This window comes from Pararge aegeria, chromosome 6 (assembly GCF_905163445.1).
Source record: "Pararge aegeria chromosome 6, ilParAegt1.1, whole genome shotgun sequence".
Lineage (NCBI taxonomy): Eukaryota > Metazoa > Arthropoda > Insecta > Lepidoptera > Nymphalidae > Pararge > Pararge aegeria.
The window spans coordinates 12,264,857-12,287,940 of NC_053185.1; the positions used below are offsets into that span (position 1 = coordinate 12,264,857).

At 36.4% G+C, this 23,084-nt stretch overlaps 1 protein-coding gene across 1 annotated transcript in view; it reads left to right on the top strand.

Annotated features, from left to right (window-relative positions):
* LOC120624630 (transmembrane protein 132E) overlaps positions 1 to 23,084 on the top strand; it is a 33,717-nt gene that overhangs the window by 1,241 nt on the left and 9,392 nt on the right. Inside the window, exons 2-6 of the mRNA XM_039891282.1 lie at positions 1,355 to 1,501; positions 8,359 to 8,626; positions 15,013 to 15,156; positions 16,833 to 17,007; positions 21,010 to 21,158. Of these exons, the coding sequence (XP_039747216.1) occupies positions 1,355 to 1,501; positions 8,359 to 8,626; positions 15,013 to 15,156; positions 16,833 to 17,007; positions 21,010 to 21,158 (883 nt within the window). The remainder of the gene's footprint in view (positions 1 to 1,354; positions 1,502 to 8,358; positions 8,627 to 15,012; positions 15,157 to 16,832; positions 17,008 to 21,009; positions 21,159 to 23,084) is intronic.

A 23,084-nucleotide genomic window follows, 5' to 3' on the forward strand; every position in this document is an offset into this window, starting at 1 on the left:
ATTTAATTTCGCCAAGCCATAGCGTGCAACTGTGAAAATCTGGTACTAATTAAGTGAACTGAAATTTAAAGAAAATTCAGCCATTTACGTAAACTAAAAGTATTTTTGTCCTTTTATCCACCCATGCATGCAGGTTTTTAAAAACTGCTATTAAAAACAAATAGAAGTATAACGAAATTAATAGATTTGTTTAAATGAATCCATAAGTTTTTATGTTCTTTAAGTACAGTAAACTTCTACTGTCTAGACAGTATTTTAACTGCATAAAAACTGCATATTTGCAGCCCAATGTTGCCCTCTTTATAAACCCTTAAAGTAGAAACTGGTCAAAACATAACTTAGATTCATATTTGCCTAAATAAAGCGTAACATTAAAAAAAATCTCCACTATAAAGAAAGGAAAAATGTAATTTCACATTATATTCTAAGTTTGAACAGCACCTGCTCTGAAACTTCAGCAAATATATCTGTTCCTACTTTTGAGTTACGAGGCGTAGGGTCGCTCGGGACTAGCAGTGCGCTCGAAACTAAAATTTATAACCACTTCAGTTTTACATAACGCTTACATTTCAAAGAGAACAGTTGAAGTTTTATTTCTGAAAGAGAGTTTAATATTTTAAGCGTTTTATGACGTGGGAAATACTACCTATAACGTAAATAATAATACATATAATAAATACTATACTATACTACTATACTATATTAAAGTAAATAATAATACATATACGCCTTTTTAAACATAAACGTTAAAGGTATAACTTAATAAATATTTTATGTTTATGTAATTAATAAGAAATGTAAAAGGTCGAAATGCGAATCTCCTTCTTGTTTAAAGTCGATTTAGGTTCGGTATGCTGTGTCTACCGAACCTTAGCATACCGAACCTCAGCAACTGATAGAAGAATTACTTGTTTGGGATCATTACAATAGTTTGAATAAGTAGGTTTCATCAAGATTATGATTGAAGCCACATAGTAGAGCAGTAGTGCACTCCACGTTTGCGAACGTAGACATCCTATTGTTAGTATCACTAACATTGCGGTAGTCAAAGCCAATCCGTATTCGAGATGTATAGAGGGTCAAACTGTTCTAAGTCCCAATTAAAATATAGCAGGTGCATAAATCATCATATGAACCGATGGACTTTCTAGGGAGTTTTAAACTCCAGTCTTGTGCCGCTTGCATCCAGCAGTAGTATAAAGACCTTATTAGGGGGTCTCGACCTAGGCAGATAGAAAAGCTGACTGTAGCGAGCTCTTCATCGCATGATGATTCTGTACCTTATTACGAGACCCATAGATAGCGACCACGTTACTGAACCCTATTAGGATAATGATCTAATATGTCTTAACAGGATGAAGGTGAAATCTGGGTTGAGATTGGTGAGCGTCACAGCGGCGAATTCTCATTGGGCAGTGACGGCAGAAGTTAAACCGAGGGCTGCCACCGTTACCGCGACGCGGCTCGAACAGCCTCTGAGGGATGATGACAACCTTGATACGTAAGTCTATTTGAAGTTTAAAGTAAATGCTACTTTTATCATGTGTGAAAACAAAAAGTATCTGGGCAGTTAAAGGAGGTTTTGCAAGGATTATGACTACATGACAGATTAATGACCTGAGTTTTTAGTTTTCATCGAGGTATCTTACATTATATGAATATTTTAAATTTAGTAAAAAAAACCGACTTTAGTTGTATTTTATCTTTTGAAAATAAATATACCGTTTTTGCTCTGATTTCATGTAGTAATCTCTTGCATCTCGATAGATTTTCTATCTTTCAGGTAGTGTAACGCACGTACATATAAATAAACTGCCTACTTAGGTAAGAGTAGGTACCTGCAATTTTTAAGAGCTCACACCTGCCTAGTTCCAACAGTTTAATTTTGTGCTTTCAGCAGATATTACATGGTCAGACAAAAAAAAAAAATATTTAGGTCAAAGTTTTTAGAATTTAAAGGGTGTGATATAAAAGAACCCAGAGTACGTAGGCCAAGGAAGAAACAAACAACTAGGCTTGGGTTCTCAAGGGTGACGTTTAACCCAAACTTAGGAGTCGATATCATGATGGACAGTAGAACTCCAAATACATTCGTGAGTGGTAATGAAAATATAAAGCTAGGTATACCTTATGTATCGTATATAATATTATAAGCAGTGGCGTGCATAGAGGGTATGCACAGGGTATGCAAAATGAAGAAAATCTCTAGTACGATTTATAAATTCTTAAGCGTAGGCTTTTTATAACTGTTACAATGCCTATCCTTTATTTTTTTTATTTTATTATTCCTTTAGTTTTTTTATAGATTATAAGGTACCGTCCTTGTAGATCACGAAGACCGTTTTATGTCTCGGTTGGATTAGTTTGGAACACCAACCAATTTCACTAGCTTTGTGTAAACCTTGAATCGTACATGTCAATTCAGCAGTTTAAGGTTACTACATGTACCCGCTTAGTACTCTGTTAATGCTTAGCACAAATGAATCATTGCCATTATGCTTGTTGAATGACCTTGTCCATACGCAGTAGGTAATATAATAAGTACGTGGTTAGTTGTGTGTACCAGGTTTTTGACCAGGGTACGCATGAAGCAGGAAGATGGCATAAAAAGGAAAGTCCTTCAACACAATGAAAATAAACAAATTGGGTAGGCAGAGCCAAATTGGGAAATTGGGCATGTATGAAATGCACTCCACTGTCTTTTGATATAACGTAGATCGTTTTAGCCTCGCTTGCTGGTATGATTTTATTATAACGACACGTGTATTTGCGTGCGTTAAAATAAGTAGTATACATCTGATAATTTAACAATAGATCCCGAGCTTATGTACACTTAAACGATGTTGCATATGCAGACACACCGACAAACAGAGCTAAACTGTATTATATCATGGGGTCTATCGATTTTAAAGAACTAAATAAAAGATATCTTATTTACAATACCAGACAGACTTTTCTGAAGTAAATTATTATTTAGTTATTTGGAATAGGATAGCAAATCTAACATAAACATTGAAAGCCAGGGAATACGTTACAGAGATTGTAATTTTACTTTGCTATCGTTGTTTATACTTTATCGCATCGCAAGGTTGACTCTATCGTGTGGATTGCAGCGCGGATATAACAGATTCCGTTCAATTTCAATTTTGTCAACCCTGACATGGGCGCTATTCGCGTTCACTATTATAAGTGGGTCGGCAGTCTCTGCAAAACGAAAAGTTTAACTAAACTGGGAAATACCCAGTTAAACTTCTAAATTGAGCGAGTACATTGGGAATCGAACACTTTGTACTCGTTTTAAAGTTTCACATTCCAGATCGATTCGTCTGCTGAAACTAGATAAAATGGGTTTTTGATTTTTTTATTAGCTATAGGTATATGTATCTACGAGTATAATGTTTGCATATAAATACTTGACAATTGATATTTAATTACTTAAACCTTGCACGCCTAGATTCGAAATCGGCCCCCCGAAACTGAAGCTGGTCGTATCCACAAGGCTATAACCGCTTTTGAATAAAAACATAAGTATCTCAAACTATATATCTAAAAATATAAGAAATTATTTAGGAAATAACTACGTAGGTACGTAAAGTCACCAACCCGTCAGCACGGCTAGCATGGGCAGGAGACAATTATGTCCCCGGGGAAAGGATATAAATTTGTCTTCGCCCACAGCTTTATCAACTCTCAGAGCACTGGCGCACTAGTGGAAATAATATTCAGATAATATATGTGTATTAATAAACGGGGGTAAACTTCTCCTATTCCACGTCCACGTAAGTGATTTAGCAGGTGGGGAGGTTAATTATATCCCTTATCGATATATATATATAATCGTGGGATATAATATTTATCTCCTGCCCGTGCTAGCCCTTGCAGCCCAGCATGGTGATAATGGGCAAACCTGTTGGCAGAGGCTTTTAGTCCAGCAGTGGATTATGATAGATATTGATAATGATTATTTATGTTAACGTAAATAATGATACAAGTTATAGGTAACTTACTAACTATTTTATGTTTATTTTATTAATACGAATTCTTAATTTTTTTCGGTTGAATATTTTCACAGTTCTGTTGGCTAAAAGCACGTTGCTCTTACAGAGCAGCAAATTGGCAAAGCGCCTGTGTCGCTAAATGAAACTTAACATTTTGAATTTCAAAGTTAAAGTTGGTAGAGTGGCTTTTGGCCCAGAATCAAAAATTGCTAACGGCACGAATGTGTTTAGTTATTAACAGTTGACTAACTAGATTAAGAATACTGATTAAAATAAATTCGTCATATATCTACCTTTTTTCCTACTATTCATACGAAAACTTAAATTTAAAAAAATGTGTGCGTGTACTTGTGTACACACGTAAAAAGTGAAACTTCTTAAAAACCTTATTTTTCGAAAAATGATCTACTGCAACTTTACAGAAACTGGTTAAATAAAGTTAAATTAGATAAAGTTTAACAAAAGGCTTTTATTATCATGGACATGAATACAAATAATACAATTATGTCATTTTACTTCATTACTACTAAGGTTATTACAGCTTTAATTTAATTGTAATATTATTATTATTATGGCTTATGGTAACTGAAATATGAAATATAAATATAAATAAATAAATATACTACGACAATACACACATCGCCATCTAGCCCTAAAGTATGCTTGTGTTATGCGTACTAAGATGACTGAAGAATATTTTTATGAATAGGTAATATAAATAAAATACTTATAATATACATATAAACACCCAGACACTGAAAAACACTTATGTTTATCACACAAACATTTTCCCGTTGTGGGAATCGAACCCACGGCCTTGGACTCAGAAAGCAGGGTCGCTGCCCACTGCGCCAGTCGGCCGTCAAATATTGTTTACATTCCATAAAAACTCCAGCAATTTTAGTGCCGAATCTTGTTGTTAATGTTTGAGGACTTTTTTTTAATAAAATATAAAATTCAAATAATCTTTCGAAAATTCAACTAGCTTCAAAGATTTTTCTGATGCAGATCGGTTTTTTATCATTATTGCAACCGAGTAAAGAGGCACGAAGAGGGAGGAGGAAGAAAAAAATTAATAATATTGTCCAACTTCTGATTTGGAGATATATAAAGTGCAACACTCAAAATATTCATCCTATTTTCCATTTGGCATTGAGCCATACATAAGTCAGGAGAAAGAACAGAAAAATCTATCGATGAAGTTACAATGTTAACAATATCATTAGTATTATGATATATGCTTACGTCTTCAGCCGTTTAAATTTTTCAATGCATTTGAAGTTCGAATAAACTCGAATCAACCGTGGTTGGGACAAGAAAAGGACGGCGCGTATCGAAAAATGTGACGCGTAACTGAAAAATGTTACACTAAATTTTTTTCCAACCCCGATAAAGAAGTTTCACTTCAAAAAATCAGTTAACATTTCAACTATCCCTGCTAATATTATAAATGTGAATGTAAGTATGTTTGTTACGCTTTCACGCAAAAACTACTTAAACGATCCTCATGAAACATTGTGCACATATTCTTGGAAGTGTTAGAAGTAATATAGGATACTTTTTATCCCGACATTAAGCTCGGTCCCTTTGGGAGAGGGGATGAGTGTTTGACGATTTTACACCATAACTCCGACAAGCTCGATCCCCGGCAATTTATATCTTCTGAAATTTCTCTGTCCACCTGTCTTCAGAGGATTCTCGAGGAATTCGGTCACATTGCCAGAAGAGATGGAGACAATCTAGAAAATATGTGGTCACTGGCAAAGTGGAAGGAAAGAGACCTCGAGGACGGAGCCCGATTCGTTGGTCGGATCAAATCCGCACCGCTCTCAACACCAAAGCGCATATTGCTTTACACGTTGCTAAAACCCGTGTCAAATAGCACAAAATCGTCCGAAACATTGTATGTGGAAGGGGTCACGAGTAACACGACGTAAAGAGAGATTTTTCTCTGGTCTCGTCGGTTGGGAGGCTTCTGCCGTGGCTAGTTACCACCCTACCGACAAAGATGTACCGCTAAGCGAATTAGCGTTCCCGTATAGGTCTATATAACTGCTCCCACATAACAGGTTATCCCGTTACTATCTCAGACTGCATAATCACTTACCATACAGGTGAGATTGCAGTCAAGGGCTATCTTGTCGTGGATGCTCAAAAAAAAAGCTCGGTAGACGGGTTGATAATCGCAGTAGATAAAAGTAGTACCTAGTACAGAGGACGATTCTGTCCGTTCTCTGTTATATTCCCTCAGTGGCCTCGTACGACACCTGCGTAAGGAGGTGTGATTGCAACTGTATTTTGTAACAGCCGTCACCACGCCGTAAAGCTTGCAGGTATAAAGAACTATATTAAAAAACGTAACTCTATTCTTGAGAGCATAATATATGCAAGAGTGGTAGGTTTGAGAGATACAAAAAAAAACAATATAAAACATAATGTTCAAAAGCTTGCGTCCTCCGCGCACACAAGAACCCTTTTCAATACTTTTATGGAAGACTAGCAGTCCCTCGCCTCTTCGTCCGCGTATAAGTCAACCTTAAAATATAGAAATATGCTGTGCCGGACTTTTGTTTAGAACTTTTAAAGAGGCATTACTTTGTCATACATGATTATATCGAAATTATAACCGTTTACGCAGCGCACGCAACGGAAGCTCTCAAAAGGAAAAAAACCCTCCGATTTTAAACATTCTTCATTGGTGCTATATTCGTATTGGTCTTAACGCTATATAGCGTATAGTCTTCCTTGATAAATGGGCTATCCAATACTAAAATAGTTTTCCAAATCAGACCAGTAGTTCGTGTGATCATCGCGTTCAGGTCAGCTTTATATACTATTTTTTTTACTTTTACGGTATTTTTATATGTTTATTTATAACTAATTTCATTAAGTAAATTGTATATTTCCGGAATTTACAAAAACTATCTTTTGTGGAAAATGACCTTAGACTTTATTACAAACTTGCATTCGTCGAAAAATGGGCTATTAAATAAATCACGATAAGCGCGTTTCAACAAATAGTTATAGCCAAATCGATCGATTGATTTATCAAAATGACCCCGATGTCTGTACTATAGGGGTAAATCTAATACTCGGGACAACTAATATAATAAACTGTTAAATACATTACCTTGCCTCATAACAAGAATATTACTTTTGTTTTTATGCTTTCCTTACATAAGTATAAAAGTTGCTCAATAACCATAAAAACTGGGTCAAGGATTTACTGAGGACGAACCTGTCCGGAATCGGGAAAGTATTGTCATCCCTACAAAGACTGAATTTGTGTACAACGTTAATGGATTTTCAGTACCGTACTGAAAATGTCATGGAGCATAAAATGTTGAATTTATATTCTTTATCGGATTGAAATGGAATTGAGTGAAACAGCAATGTGGCACCTACTACATTAGGTTTCGATATAAGTTTATTTGTATCTACCTACGTATTTTGTTTCTCGTGTATTTTATTTATAGCAATAATGTATGGACCAACCATACATTATTACTGTACAGATGTCCCACCTGAGCTAGGAATGCTATGAACACCCTGATGTGTACATCAACCCAAGCTGTGAATGTAAACTCCCTGTAAACTATATAGAATCTCGGGCACATAGTTACTCCCTTCATATTGTGAAGGGATATACAACACGATCAACCAGGTGCCAAAAGGCGGACCACCATATATAGTTAACTCATTTACTAAGGCGACAATTTTATTTACCTTACTTTATTTTATAAGAAATATATCCTTATTATACATTATACTGCAACACGTTTAGGCTAGCTACCTAGAAATTAAAAAAAAAAAAAAAATTTAAGAGTGTTTAGTGTCTCAATAACTCAGAGCCCAATGCTTCCAGGTAACAATCATTTAAAAAAAATGCTCTAATCTAAATCTAATCTTTGAGCCGTTAGAACCTTTTGCCCAAAAAAGGGAGGTACTGTTAAGGTAACCAAAACTTCTAAGTATCTTATCTTTTCATAATTTTTATTAGTGTTTTTACCTACACTTGGATGCTTTTTTATAAAAAAGCAATGTGTCATCTCTTGTTTCAAACGTGTCTCATTGTAATATGGACCTTTGAAAAAGTAGATCGAAACTGCAACGTTTCCTACTAGATGACGCTACAGTGTGAAAGGCATATACTAATTTCGGCATCGATGGTAGGAGAGCCGTAGCTTAATTGGTGAAAGCGGTCAGGCCGCGATTGCCCGAGAGTCGCAGGTTCAAATTCTGTGGGTTCCGAAATTTTTTATATGCATTTTAAATTTATAAAATTCTATCTTATCTTATATAAATTATTATTAGGTATTATAAAAATACAAAAATCTCATTGTTTTTTGGTCATATACAGAAACGTCGAAGAGAGTAGCGGAGCTGGAGGACCAGGCTGGGAAGAGATTCTTACCTGGTTAGTTGAAGTCGGAGCCGAGGGCGAGGGAGACGCGGAAGGGTCAGAAGGGGAATCAGGTCGAGGCACAGCCCGCATTAGCTGGTCAGCAAAGGTGTCTTCGTCACCCAGTGCCACATCTACTACTGAAGAAACACCCCACGAACACCGCGTTAACACGCGACTCGACATCGAAAAGGACGACATTCAAGCTGTACTTCCAATATCTAAGGTGCGTTTAACTATCATATAGCAAATCATTATTAACTTTAGAGCAACGTAGAATATTTAGTGCCTCAGGTAGCTTTGTATAGTCTATCGTAACTAAAATAGGAAATGTTCTTCCGATCAGAAAGCGTAAGTAGCAATAAGTCTAGTTCATCTAAGGAGCAAATCTTCAGATTCTCAAATGGTGAACACTTACGCCCGTTTTCAAACGGGGAAACGCTTAAATCGGATGCCTAATCATTTGGGTGTAAAGTAGAGAAAAAAAACGTTTCACTAACTCTTACGTGATGACTAACGACGTTAAGCGCCATCAAAAGTAACGACAAGGGAACTCGTAAACTTACACAGCTGAAAGAAATACAAATTCTTTTTTTACACCTTAAATCCATATGAAAAATTAAAAATAAGATGAAACACACAAAATACCAAATCTAAGAAAGCAAGAAAGAATCATAGACAATTTAGGTTAGTAATGTATTTTTATTTATTTATTTTTATTTAATTGTGAACAACAACATAACTTAACCGCTAATGAATGAAACGATGATCACTGTAAAAGTATGAAACTGCGTAACAGTGATAACGACCACCTCGAAAACTTAAAATTTACCACTGTTCACTGGATATTTATCAAGAAATCTAAAAACATTCAAAAATATTAATTAAAGTAAAATAAGATAAAAAAAGGTTAGGTTGTTAGATTATAAATAAATACTATTAATATTAACACCGAGACTGGGCCGCCCGCGCTCTAGTACACTACTACAGTCGCCGTCCTTTCCGTATTTTACACGAATTTATTACAAAAACTTAAACGCTGTAGTAAAAGTGATAGCCTGGTTCAGGACTAGGTTAGAATTTCAGTCCTCAGTGCCCAAGTTTTGTCTGCTCCACGCACTTCTCAACTTTCAAATTATGCGCGTTTAAAGCAATGGAATAAACGCGACATAACGTGTGGTGACGTCAGATAAGAATACACATAATTTGGGAACATTATAGAGAATATGGGGACAATATAAACACGCCCCTAATTATCTATGTAAAGCCTTTTGTGGTATATCTACTGATTTATCAAATGCTTATATGATGAGATCGACAAAGAAGTTTAGCTTCGTTATACCTTTTTCATTAAAATTTGCAATCCCACATTTTTTCTAACCGGATGGTTACTAACCATGGGATGTTGAAAGAAATGCTGGTGGTCCCGCCAAGCTTCAAAATGGAGCTCCATTCAAAGAATGGATACAAACAAATCATTGAAAAACCTGCAGGGCATTGGCACCAGCCAAAATTAACAATTGTTTTCCAAATATACATGGGAAGTGGTACAGGTTGATTTCGCTTGCCTAGTTTTTGGTCATATTAGGACATAAAAAATCTAAAATACTTGAAGTTATTCTCCGAGGAACCTCGCACGCTCTGCCACTCCTTCCTTCCCTTGATAGAACGTGTAACTTCCTTCCGTTCGGAAAAATTTACTATTCTTCGCTACTGTACAGATAAAAAACTGAAAATACCTACATGTAGCCGATAACAATTCTATGGTAACTCAGTTATGGTTAAGTGTGTCAAACTCTGAAATAGCTTCCCAAAGGAAATCAGGCAATCTAAATCGCTCAATATTTCCTAAACTCGTTTGGTAACTCAATTGATCGTTGTATGTAGTTTGAAATAACTGCCTCGTATTTTTTTTTATCCACTACCAGTTCCCCCTTGACTGCAATCTCACCTGATGGTAAGTGATGGTGCAGTCTAAGACGGTAGCGGGCTAAACACTACCCAAACAAAAATTTTGAAAGTTTTTACGAGTGTGTTTTGATTAGGCATCTTAGGCATTAGGAATCTTTGGTTCTACTAAACAAACGTTGTAGAGACTTTCAAACGCACCTAAGTAGATTACTTTACAAATAATAATCTTGGATTATATATGCTGCAGGAAAGACTGCAAATTTCGTCGGAGCCGTACTCTGTAGAAAATAATGCAGCTTTTTGCAGAACTTACTGGTAAAACAAAACCTTAAAAATGTCTTCTTAGTTTTCCTTATTTTGATTACCTACTCGTATTATATTATATCTAGTAATTAGGTACTTACAAATACTTATTTCCGAAAGTTATATCGTTGTTAATGGAGCGGACAGAGCTTCTATTATTGCAATAATGGCGTCGTTATTAGGGTTTGGAGAGGTAGGCTCCAGGAAATTACGTCGTAAACGACACGGAATTAATTAAAAAACAAGTCATACCTACTGATATTATGAATGCTGCAATTTGCTTGGATATGATAACGTAGAAAAAAGTTATGCGTCTTCTTAAACAACGTGTAAGTGAAAACCGAAATATTTATTCACATTGTACATGGTGAGGTACATTAATTACTGTCTCTGAGATTAATCTGTGAAACCAAAACGCTAATAGTTCTTGATTATAGCACTGTCATAGTTTTTACTGAAAGAAATCAGATACAGCCCGAACATCATATTCAAAATTAAAATCAATTGACTCCTGTGACTTCTTTGATCTTCAATAGAGTTGTCACAAGTAAACACTTAGAATGAATGAATGAATGAATACACTTTTATTGTACACCAAAGAAAAAAAAGAGATATAATACAAAGCAAGAGAGTACAATTTGGTGGTCTTATCGCTACATAGCGATTTCTACCAGGCAACTGAAGGCGTAAAAGGAAAAAACATAGAATGATATGAATTACTTTGTATGGAAAAATAAATATGCTTCTTTTCATTTAAAATTTTTACAGGTTGATTCGTCATGAAATATACCTACCTATTTATGCACCCTTGAATAGTATTTCGTAATTCGGTTACACGTTGTATAAAAACACTCGAAAATCATCTGTCTCAATACTTTATGCGAGCTATTCTTATATAATCATGTTTGCCTGATATTATGAAAATTGAGCTTAATTTGCTATACTCCGCGAACAGCAGGAGAATCTGTATGGTGTAATTTATAATTACTTCAATCCGTATACTCCACACCAAACAGATCCTCGGCAATGTACCCTCTACGCACGTTTCGCTCCAAAACCGGAGATGGATGGATAATATGGATTTCCACAGGCGCAAAGTAACGCCTGCTTCTATCCAATGTGTTTGTCAGACTTAAATGACTGAATTATTGTCCCGCAGTTGGACTCAAGCTCTTATTTGAAACGTCGGATTATAATGTAAAGTGAACCTAATCCGATTGATTGATTGATGCTCCTCAGCGGTTAGGCGTGAAATTCGTTTTAGGTACATGTTAACTATTAAGTGCCTACGGCTTTGCCTGCGATTGTTTCGGTTAGCAGAAAACTCTGGGGGACGATTTAGTATTCTCAAATTCAAATTCGTATATTCATGTAGGCCTAGCATAGGCACTTATGAAGCGTTCATACGTGTATTATGTTTATATAATTGTGAGGTATATATTGTGAGGTGATAAAAAGTATCGAGATAAAAAGTATGTAGTTCTAACGTTTGTCATTTTCGAAGATGCCTGCCTGTGCCAAATTTCATAAAGATAGGTGCAAAAGTTGAGCCATAAATAGGTTACCAAAAAATAAATAAACAAACACACTTTCTCATTTATAACGTTACTGTGGATTCAGTTTTTCGGAAACGTTTTTGATTATCATTAAGTGTTAGAATGAAATAAATTTGTGTTCCACTTTCCGATTTCATCTAGCTAGAAAAAAGAGCAGTACTCATTCCATGAGGATCTCCTCCTTGTTTGAAGTGTGTTACAAATGGCAATAACAATCAACGGAAATAGCTTTAAACAAAACCATTGACGTGGGGTGTTGGTTCTAAAATTCCTGTTACTGTCCAAATTTAGACTCAGTAACGAAGAACCATAAACCATCGGTAGCTATCGATACTGTAGCAAAAACATACAGACTGGATATGTGGTTCAAATAAAACAAAATGTGATTGAAATAATCCTAGAAAACTAACTTTGCAAAATTTTAAGTTTATCTTGAGATTCCTCTGAGTGTTATTTGACTAGCATAAATGAATCCAGAAGTCAAACAGTTATGCTTATCGGTTGTACACACATCATAAAGTAAACAAAATTGACTAAATGATTCAAACTTCACATTTTTTTGTAATTACCTACCTACTAAAAATTCATCAAACATTCTTTGTTAAGTTTTGTGGCGCCAATTTACATGATGATCCAATACAAAATGTATTTCCTTTTGGTTTAAAATTTCCCTATCAGTACCAGTTTGTTGCAGACTTGTAGCATCCATATATGATTAAGATAGATTTAAGTATAAAACAGAATCAGCGTTAAATCTCGACAACTTAGTCATAAATTGATATACAGACAAAACTAGGAGATATTTGGTTTTTTACATACTTGGTTTGGTTTTTGATTATTTAATACACGAACATCATAAGAAAAAATGTACCAATCTCCTGAGATTGACGGAAAATATGGTTAGGTGTGTAGCACTTGTGAAGGTAAACATAAATATGTGCCACAAAAAAACTAATATAAATTAAAAAAAAAATCGGCTCCTACTTTCAGTCTTTTCATTTGATATCCATATAGTAAATTAATACTCCATTTTGTGGTAGCTCGACATTTGTCATAGTATTCGACTGCTTGACTAGTCGAATACTATGACAAATGTCATAGTATTCGACTAGTCAAGCAAGCCTTACATTTTTTCATTAAACATAGCTAATAACGACTAATTCACCTTTTAAACAAAAAAAAAAACAAAATCAAAATCGGTTTATCTATTAGGGAATTACGATCGTACAGACAGGCACACAAACAGACGCGTCAAACTTAAAACATCTCGTCTTTTTTGCGTCGGGAGTTAAAAAAAGGAAGCAATGAAGCGGATATTTCAGTCAGTATTTTATCTGATATGAATCTCTGCGAGTTTATTAGTTTAGCAATCCGAATGAAGTTGGACGACTTCGAAATGAGTTTGAGAATTTCTACAAGCAGGACAAACTAACACAGAGACAAACTTATCCCTAGATAAAACTTCCTTCATTGGAATTCTATATGGGTGGTCCGTTAGTCTATAGTAAAATCCAATTCAGTTTTATATTATGAATCAATAAAATGCTTTATAAGCTGTTTATGTAACTGTTTCGCGTGACTTCGACCGCTTTTTTTTTTCGGTTTTTTTGAAAATCCGGCGAGGAGCGTTATCTCAGAATGAAAAGAATGCTTTGTCCGTTTCCAGTGTGCAAGCTAGCTTTATGCTAAATTGCGCTAAGGGCTTGGCGAAATTTTGAGACAAGTGAGAACTTAGTGCTGTTCCGGGATAAAAATATCCGATATCCATCTCTAGCATGCAATCTATATCCTACTCTATGGGCTTTTCATTACGATCGCTGTAGGGTTGAGCCGCACATTGGTTACAAATTAACTAACACGCTTTTAGACTCCTACATAACGTAATATAGACAAAAAATTAATAACAGGATTTAATCATGTGTTTAATGTATAACTGTGTAAAGAACTAGGAACGTATAGAAACCGTGTACACGACTAATATTTAAAAGCATCAAAAACCACTACACTTAGGTAGTGGCGGTGACACTTTGTCGAACCGGCAGTTCCATTTAGTTGACAGTAATTATTTTAGCTCTAATGTTCTAAAAGTTTACCATATAGTAGGAAAAATGAAAAAAGTTTGTAAGCTGGCCCCGCCCGCGATTGTCACTTTACACCCGCGGAATGTTCCGCCGGTGTAAAGTGAGACGTGTTCATTCAATGTTTTTGATAAAATGCACTGCATGCAATAATGGCTGAATGAGATTTCTGTATTTTCTTAATTCTGTATAACTGTGGTTATTCCTTCTTAGAATGACAGTAGGAGTAGTCTTCAATACCTCTTTATAATAATCTACCGTTGATGGATGAACGCTGTTCAGTTGTAAGGAATTGATAAAGATACGAGTAACTGTTCTTATTGAGTGGTTATAACGCGACGCCTTTGATAAAGCCGGTGCCCATTAATTACTGTGTGCTTTAGTTATTGTCTTTGAGAATTCTAATTCCATCGCCATATTCATTGAGCTCAATTTCCTGGTAATTGTGATCAATTGTGAATTATTTGCCAACTCTGTTTGATCCTGTTTAATGTAAATGTTTATATTGTTTTAATACCGCTTTTGTAATGGTACCTAAATATCCCTGAGAATCACCGTCTACAAACAGTTTAATATTGAAGAAAATGTCTACATCAAATTGAGTTGTAAGTAATTTACCTTAATAGAACTTTATTAATAAGGCTAATAAAGTAAATTAGATGAAAATTTCAACGACGCGACGCTCTTCTTTCTCGAAACTTGCTTAAACTATTACTGTCTATTAATGTACCTACATCTCTATTTCATTACATTCTGTTGTGCAGAACTGGGAGGTCCTCAATACGGCTGTGCTTACCGGGCGTCAAGTCTCTCAGGCGATGAAGGTGCTGATAGTATCGCAGGCAGGACAGGTCGCTGACGTCACCCTACAGAGCTCCTGCCACTCGGAGGACGAAAGTGTTCTCAAAGTAAGTTCTTTATATTTTCACACCACTTGTTGCCCGCGGCATCGTACGCGGTTTTTTGTTTTTCATGAATCCCGCAGGAACCATATATTTTACCGGCAAAAAAAGCGGTCTATGTGTTAATCCAGAGTATAATCTATCTTCATTTCTACATTCAGTCAAATTGGTTCAAACATCCATCCATTCATCCAGCCATCCATCCATCGCGCCATCCATCCAGTAGTATTTTATCATCTCAAACGAAAGACAACCTAAGCTGGGTGTAGGTCTTTTGTTGGGATTTGCACTACACGATTTTAGCGAAATATACTCGTAACTGTCCTCTAGGGACCAGCGCTTATATGTAACTTAATACTAATGTGTAATCCTTTAATCTAAGCTTATTCACCATATTTATATACATCATTCAAGATGAAAGAAGTCCCTTGAAATACGGAAAAGGATTTTGGGCACCGTTACTTTAGGGAAAGACCGAGTTGCCCGGGGGATTTGTTAGACAAAACCGTAGGTACCTATTACGGAACCAAAGCTTACGTTGTTATTACAAATTAAAGGCGAGTGCTTTGCATAAAATAAAGACCTTTTCGAGGCACTGTTTACATAATGACAGTAATTCCATCTCTATTACCTACTATAACAATTACAATAAACGTAAACAGCCAGCAACTGGCAAACTCAGGTTTTTAGCTTCATAGAATGTTAATGATTTTTCTAGTATCGGCTATTCTGTAAAAAAAAGGTCGTCTGCTACGCACTCCGGTCGTGACTTCCACCGTGTTCAGGTAGTCGTAGCCCATGGTGGAGGGATCGACATCGTTTTTGAGGTTTCAGGTTTCAGATGTTCTTCACAATATCGTTCTCATAAATCTCGGTCGAGAACTCGGTGAGCTATCGAGCGTTCAAGTACTCGACCTCAAATGGGTTGCTGTGTTCGGGTCTGAAGGGTAATTACTAACACCTACGCCTCAGATTGATGGGCACAGGGCGCACTTTGTGCATGCCCATTGAAGACCCTGCGAAGTGTTTCTCTGTTTATATTACGGGCGGGTACTCATTAACAAGTAAGCCATGTGCTTGGTTCGTCAATTATTAGTATAAAAAAAAAATGATATCCAACCTACATCTATGTAAAACTCGTATGATGGTTTCATATACAGATTATACAACGTTTAACGGAATTACGAAATACTGTTCAAGGGTGCATAAGTATATTTCATAAGGAATCACCCTGTAAAATTATTAAATTAAAAAAAAACATATTTATTTTTCCATACAAACTAATTCAAAACATTCTATGTATTTACTTATGACAACCCTATTGAAGATAGAGAACCGACACGTGCATAGTACCTACGCTACGGGACGCGAACCTAATAAAATGGCAGGAGTCACTTGATTTTACTTTTGAATGTGATGTTAGGTTTGTATTTGATTTATTTCAGTAAAAATTATGTTAATGGTTCACTCAAAGACTAAGCGCCTCAGTTTTACAGGTAAGTCTTAGAGGCAGTAAAGAATGTACCTCTAGAGCCTGTGTAGTATTATTTCGGTTTTCATTTACACGTTGTATACCTAACTAACAATTTGAATGCAGAACCAAGACGTAATATTTCATTCCCATAACTTCAGATAGATTTTGTAGTCTTGTATTTTTTATAATACAGTTATTTTATGTACAGGTATCGTCGTCGTGCAGTTCAGTTTACGTTGATGGATCGGAAATCCGTGGCTCTTCAAACGCGTCGGTGATAGTGAAGTACGGAACCTACACCGGCTTGGCGAGGTTTACGGTATGGATGCCGGAGTACCCCCTCGAAATCGACGTTGACGACAACCGCCTGTCGCAAATCAAAGGTACTTTTATCTGTATTGGTTGTTAAGGATCGATTGATGGTACAGTAGGTACACGCGATCAAAGTTCGCCGGAATAACAATTTACAAGTAGCTCAAAAAAGGCCGTAGGGGGTGGTTTTGGGGCTCAGAACCCGCCCCGAAATATCTTAAACATCACATTTTGTTTCTAGGTAATTGCTGAAATATTTTGGACTCGTTATTATCTTTCTTTCGTATGAAATAATAATAATTGGATTGCATGTTTTTCGGAAATCGAAATGTAATGTAATCCGTCGATATGCGTTTTCCGCGTAAGGTTCTTATTATCTCTGATCCGAAACTCAAGCCTCCGAGAAAAATCTTATAATTAGAAGGCAGGTATAAGACATTTTTTACTACACTATACTTTATTTTTGAACATGCGTGGTACATGCGCGATGTCTTTGGAAATCACTGGTATATAAGATTGTGGGAGCTGTAATGGAATACCATCGGGATGAAAATTAGAAGACCACGTCACGTTTAAGTCATTTCCACGGCCGGACCTACCTAGTTTTTTGTACTGGAAAATTAAATAAAGTCCGTAGCAACGACGGCAACCGGAGCTATAACTAAATACAATGTCGGTTACGGTGGTCTAGTGAAGCATACGTCAATCGTACGGATCTTTCTTCGCTTACTATAAACCTCATAAGAAGGCTCAGTAGCACTCAGTGAGCGATGGGTAGAGAGCTTTGCTTGGAGTTTCCCTACGTGATCTAATCAGAAATGAGAAGATCCGTGAAAAACTAGAGTTACCAATATAGCTCAGCGAGTCGCGAAGCTAAAGTGGCAATTGGCGAGGCACATAGCTCGAAGAACCCATGGACGGTGGGGTCTTAATAAGCTGGAATGGCGACATCAGGCGGGTCACTGTGAGCCGCTGGAACAAGCGGCCCGGGACCGTGGATTTTGGAAATCCCTACAAAATATGCCCAGGGTATGCCCAGTATATTTTATATGCCATTATGGGTATGCCCAGAGGACGTCAATCGGTTGAATTGATGATGATGATGATGATGTACGGATCTTGCGTTTTTTTGTAAAAATAATCATACCGACCCATTACCGGTCTCCTAAAAGGGGTTTAGGCCGTAGCCCACAACGCTGGCCCAGTGCGGATTGGTGATAAAATAATATACACGATAATATAATTCCCAATTATTTCCAATTATAAGCGTAAAGCTTGCTGTAGGAGTGAGTACAAGAATAGTCATACAGGTGGGGTTAAATCCTTCTTTAAGGCTGTCGGCAAAATTGTGCGATATTTTTATGATTGTTAGCATATTGTATACCTGCCTAAAAGTAGTAGATGAATCTAGGTCAAAATGATTTAAGTAGTAAAAATATAATATTATTTGATGAATATCCATACCATTTGCCTGGTTTCGGCCGCGGTAGTTACTACCCTAGCGACAAAGACGTGCTGCTAAGCGATTAAGCGTTCCGATACGATGCCGCGAACACAAAATATAGGGTACTGATTTTATCTGCTATAGGTATCTTTAACAAGTTAGGCCGTCCATTTACCATCTACCATCTTAGACTGCAACATCACTTACCATCAGGTGAGACTGCAGTTAAGGTTTAACTCGTAGTGGAATTAAAAAAAAAAAAAAACTATTAGCAACATGGCCGCGTAGTGACCCGTTCGTGACCCAGTCGCGTCGCATGTAGTGTTTTATGTGCAGTTCATAGTTTTTTTACGTACTTACTTTCCTAACGTTTTTAAAAATATTTTGTCCACTGTTCAATGGAACTTTTGTTCTCTCGCGGGACTAAAAGCAATTTTCCGGTATAAAAATACCTACCTTATACCTTTACTGTTTAATACTGGTAGAGGTCTATATACCTATATAACTATAACATTTGCTTATGTCTTCTTCTTTATACATAACTGTATACCTAGGTACCTACTTATTAAGAAGCTGAATTGTTTTTTTTTTGACGTGACAACGTCTTATAAATTGGTTTGCCGGGTGACACAAGAAACTGCGTTACGCTCCGCTCACGTTATGCGCTCACAATGAGAGCGAGTGAGAGGCACGCGTCCCTTCCACTCGGGCATGGTTAGCCCGCCTAAGAGCGAGAGAGACAGACATAAAAAGTGAAAGGCACGCGTCCCTTTGTAGTAAACGCTGTTTCATTGTACGCAAATGTATTGCAAGTTATTGTATGTATATTTGTATATAAATACGTATGTATGTGCAAAGGTAAAAATATTTTTTTTTTAATATGAAATTCAGTGCGAGATTCTTTGTATAAATTAATGTTTTAAATTTTTACTATTATTTCATCCTTCTTCCTACTATACGAATGAATATTCACATTAAAATTATTTTACCACTCAAAGTCGTTGTCACGTAAAACTTTCGCCCGTATACCGACTTTACAGGCAACCAATTTATTTTTTTCGTTTAAGAAATCTTCTTAGTTACCGAACCGATTAAAGACAAATGTTTTACTTTTAAAAAGCTGCACTATCCCCGGGTGTTTAAAAAGCTATAACTCCAGTTTTGGTGAAGCTAATCCATAACATTCGTGTGATGTGATAATTTGATTTGCCCCTTACAAATGGTACGACTTGTAAACGGCATCTGCCTCCTTCAATTTCAACTTGACACATAATACGAGTAATTCTCGCTAATGCTTTAAACAGGAAACCTTCTATTAACTTTGAAGACATTAACCCCTCTTAGTGAAAGGATCAGGTACCTAATCGCATGAGTTAGGCCGTTTAAATTCAAAACATCGTCACAATTAATAGCGAAGAATAAATGAGTACACTTTTACTGTAGGTACACCAAAGAAAAAAGTAGTTACAGAGATATACAGCAAAACGTAATTTAATGAGAATCTAAAACTAAAAAACTTTAATCTTAATTACCACGACGTACATTCTTTAACAACGTGTAACCGAATTACAAAATGCTGTTGAAGGGATGAAATATTAAATCAAAAGAAGCATATTAATTTTTTCATACAAACTAATTCAAAACATTGTTAGTGTTTACCATCCCTATTGAAGTTAAAAGACCGACACGTCCATAGCACCTACGCTTACTTAATAAAGTGACAGGAGTCACTTGATCTTGATTTTAGGGCTGTATCTGATTTCTTTCAGTAAAAACTATAAGCGTTTCGGTTTAATAGATAAGTCTCAGAGACCGTAAATAATGGGCCTCTAAATCCTGGGAAGTATTATTTCGGTTTTCATTAACACGTTGTATATCTATTATCTATATATCATAGTAATTTATTTATACTAGATTTGGATTACTATATATATAGTTTATTTCATTCATAAATATTTTACGTGGAAAAATTGCGAACGTAGGTACCCACTTTAAAATTGAATAATTTTATTTTTGTTTTTTTTTTATTCAATACAAGTTAGCTGTCTGCAATCTCACCTAAGACGGTAACGGGCTAACCTGTTAGGGATATGGCAGTTATATTAAACCCTTACCCCTAATCGGTTTCGCCAAATCGCTAAGTGGCACGTTTTCGTCGGTAGTGTTGTAACTAGCCATGGCCGAAGCCGTGGCTAGTTCCAGTTTCTAGTCCCACCAGACCAGACTAGAGAAAATTCAGAAATTAAAAATTCAAAAATTTAAAATTTGCCCTACCGGGGTTTGAACCCGCCCGCCCTAAAATCCTCAGCGTTCACCGATGTGCCAGGGGGGTCGTCAAAACCACGCGCAGCAGTGTAAGCGGCGTAAAAAATACGGCATAAAGGCGGAGGCTAACGATGATGTTAATATATTGTCCTTATATTCGAACAATTAACCTATTTAACTAACTAAATTTTCTCTAATCCATTGTAAACAGCGCCTAAAAAATATTTACAAAAAACGCTACAAATCAAAAACTCACGAACAAAACGGAAATAGGCATTCTTGTGCCTATTCGTCTTTTGTTGCGCAGACGAAGTTCTTATTTCACCTACTTCGCTGTATTGACCTATATCTATTATTTCACAAGGCTGGAAAGTATCAGACGAGGCGAACGGAAAAGACAGATTAAGAAGGTCTTTGTCGTCGCGAGGGTGGGGCGGTTCCAGGCCCGATGCCCCCAACTCCCTAACGGATCAGCGTTCGTGCAGACTGAGATATCAACAAAGCAACGTTGAGGTTTGTATAGAGATTACTTTCTTCACAGTAGAGATACGTATAAGTGCGGAAATTTTCAGGTTTACTGTTACACACAAAAGGAACGTATACAACGTGATATATGCTCAGTCATGGCATTACCGGTTATACAAAGGCTTGATTTTGTCCCATTCTTACTCCCTGTACCTTGAAGGGAATAGATATATCCTGACTAATATAATACTAACCTTTAAGCTGGCTGGTACCCTAGGCCAGGGCTTCCCAAGTTGCAGCGCTCTAGAAAGTACTCAGGTGGTGCTCCTTCCTATCAAGAAAAAAAAAACAATAATAATTCAATTCCACCGCCGTGTTTTTTTGATTTGCCCACTCTTTAAAAATTGTGTAGAGATCAGACTAAGCTCAACCATTACACTGATGGGATGTGTTAGTTCTATTTTTCTTAAATCTTTGTTCTATTTTTCTTAAGTCAAGGTTTTATTTTATTTGCCTAGCTTCCTCATCTATTTCAATAGGATAGGTTAAGGGGTGGGCGCCGTGACACATTTCTAAAATTGTTAAAAGTTGCAGAGTTGTAAATTGTGTCGCAGGCTTAAAAAGGTTGGGAACCCCTGGCCTAGGCTAATATCTTCCAGCCTAGAAATTGCGGCTATTCCTGGCGACAACTAGTGTTGATTGGGAACTGTAGATAGCAGCGATCACAATAGGTTGATTAAGGTCATCTTGACACTGGTACTTCAATCACTGCACATCGCTTCAAGATAAGATAAGCTGTGATAAAATATAGTCAGCAGTTTTATTTTGCAAGGCTCACGTATTAAAGATTTTTCTAAAAAGGTATATCAAAGTTTGTGCTGTACATAATATGGTCAGATTTTTACTGTACTGACTTATCCCTGTGGATATTTTCGTAACTAGTACGAAAAAATATGAGTGACTCTTGAATTCTCTGACAGCGTATTAGTAAAAAAAGCATAACCATATTATGGTGTAGAATATTGTCGCATTCGTAGTGTCTCTATAACTGTATAACATTTTCTTTGTTTTCCTTCCGGAAGCAGGCCATTAATTAATAAAGTGCTGTACTGACTACCGTCGTACTCTTGGACTAATGCCAATTAACAGAAACGGTTATTTCCATGATCCAACATATATCTTTATTCTTCATACGTTATAAGGTTCAAACAAACACATGATTTATGATAAACATCTCGGAAAATATGGCACAGTTCTTATACTTGTGAAATAATGTACGTACAAACGTAAGTGAATCCATATTGTTAAATCGGAATCGCAGAATACAATTCCAGGATGTTACGTACCCAAGCAGAGAAAAAAAAGACATACCTAGAGGTCTCATGCCTCAGTAAATAAACAGACCCATGACTGAAAATATCACCTGTACTTAAGTGATAATTCAGGCTAATGTAGAGCGCGCTTGTCTTGAAAATGATTATTGAATAGGCATTTTAACTTTCATTTTAAATTAAACCATACTTAAGATAGCGGAAAGGATGGAAGCCCAAGTAACACACCAGACTGTATAGCGCCTCTCTGTACCAATTAAAACATTATTCAATAGGAATAAGTAACACTCCACCAGAAGCCACGTGAAACGTGTTAAGTTAAATGAAAGTATTCTACTAGAATAAGTACCTACCCTTGGTGTCGATACAATGCGACAAATATAGGCTATTTGTGTGATAGAAAACCTTATTCCTTTTTTTTTGTCGGGGTGTGAGAAAGTTGAAAAACACCTGCAATACGGGTTTCTTTGGGGTAGCATTTTCATTGGTCGTTAAGGAAGCATTTGGAATGCGGGAGATTTCCAAAACTTATGCCAATAATATTAAATATCGAATGCTGAATTCCATGGGTCGTTCACTGGTTAACGACCCATGGACCCATGCGATCAGATTATTTATCGATCAGAGAAAATGCGGCCACAAG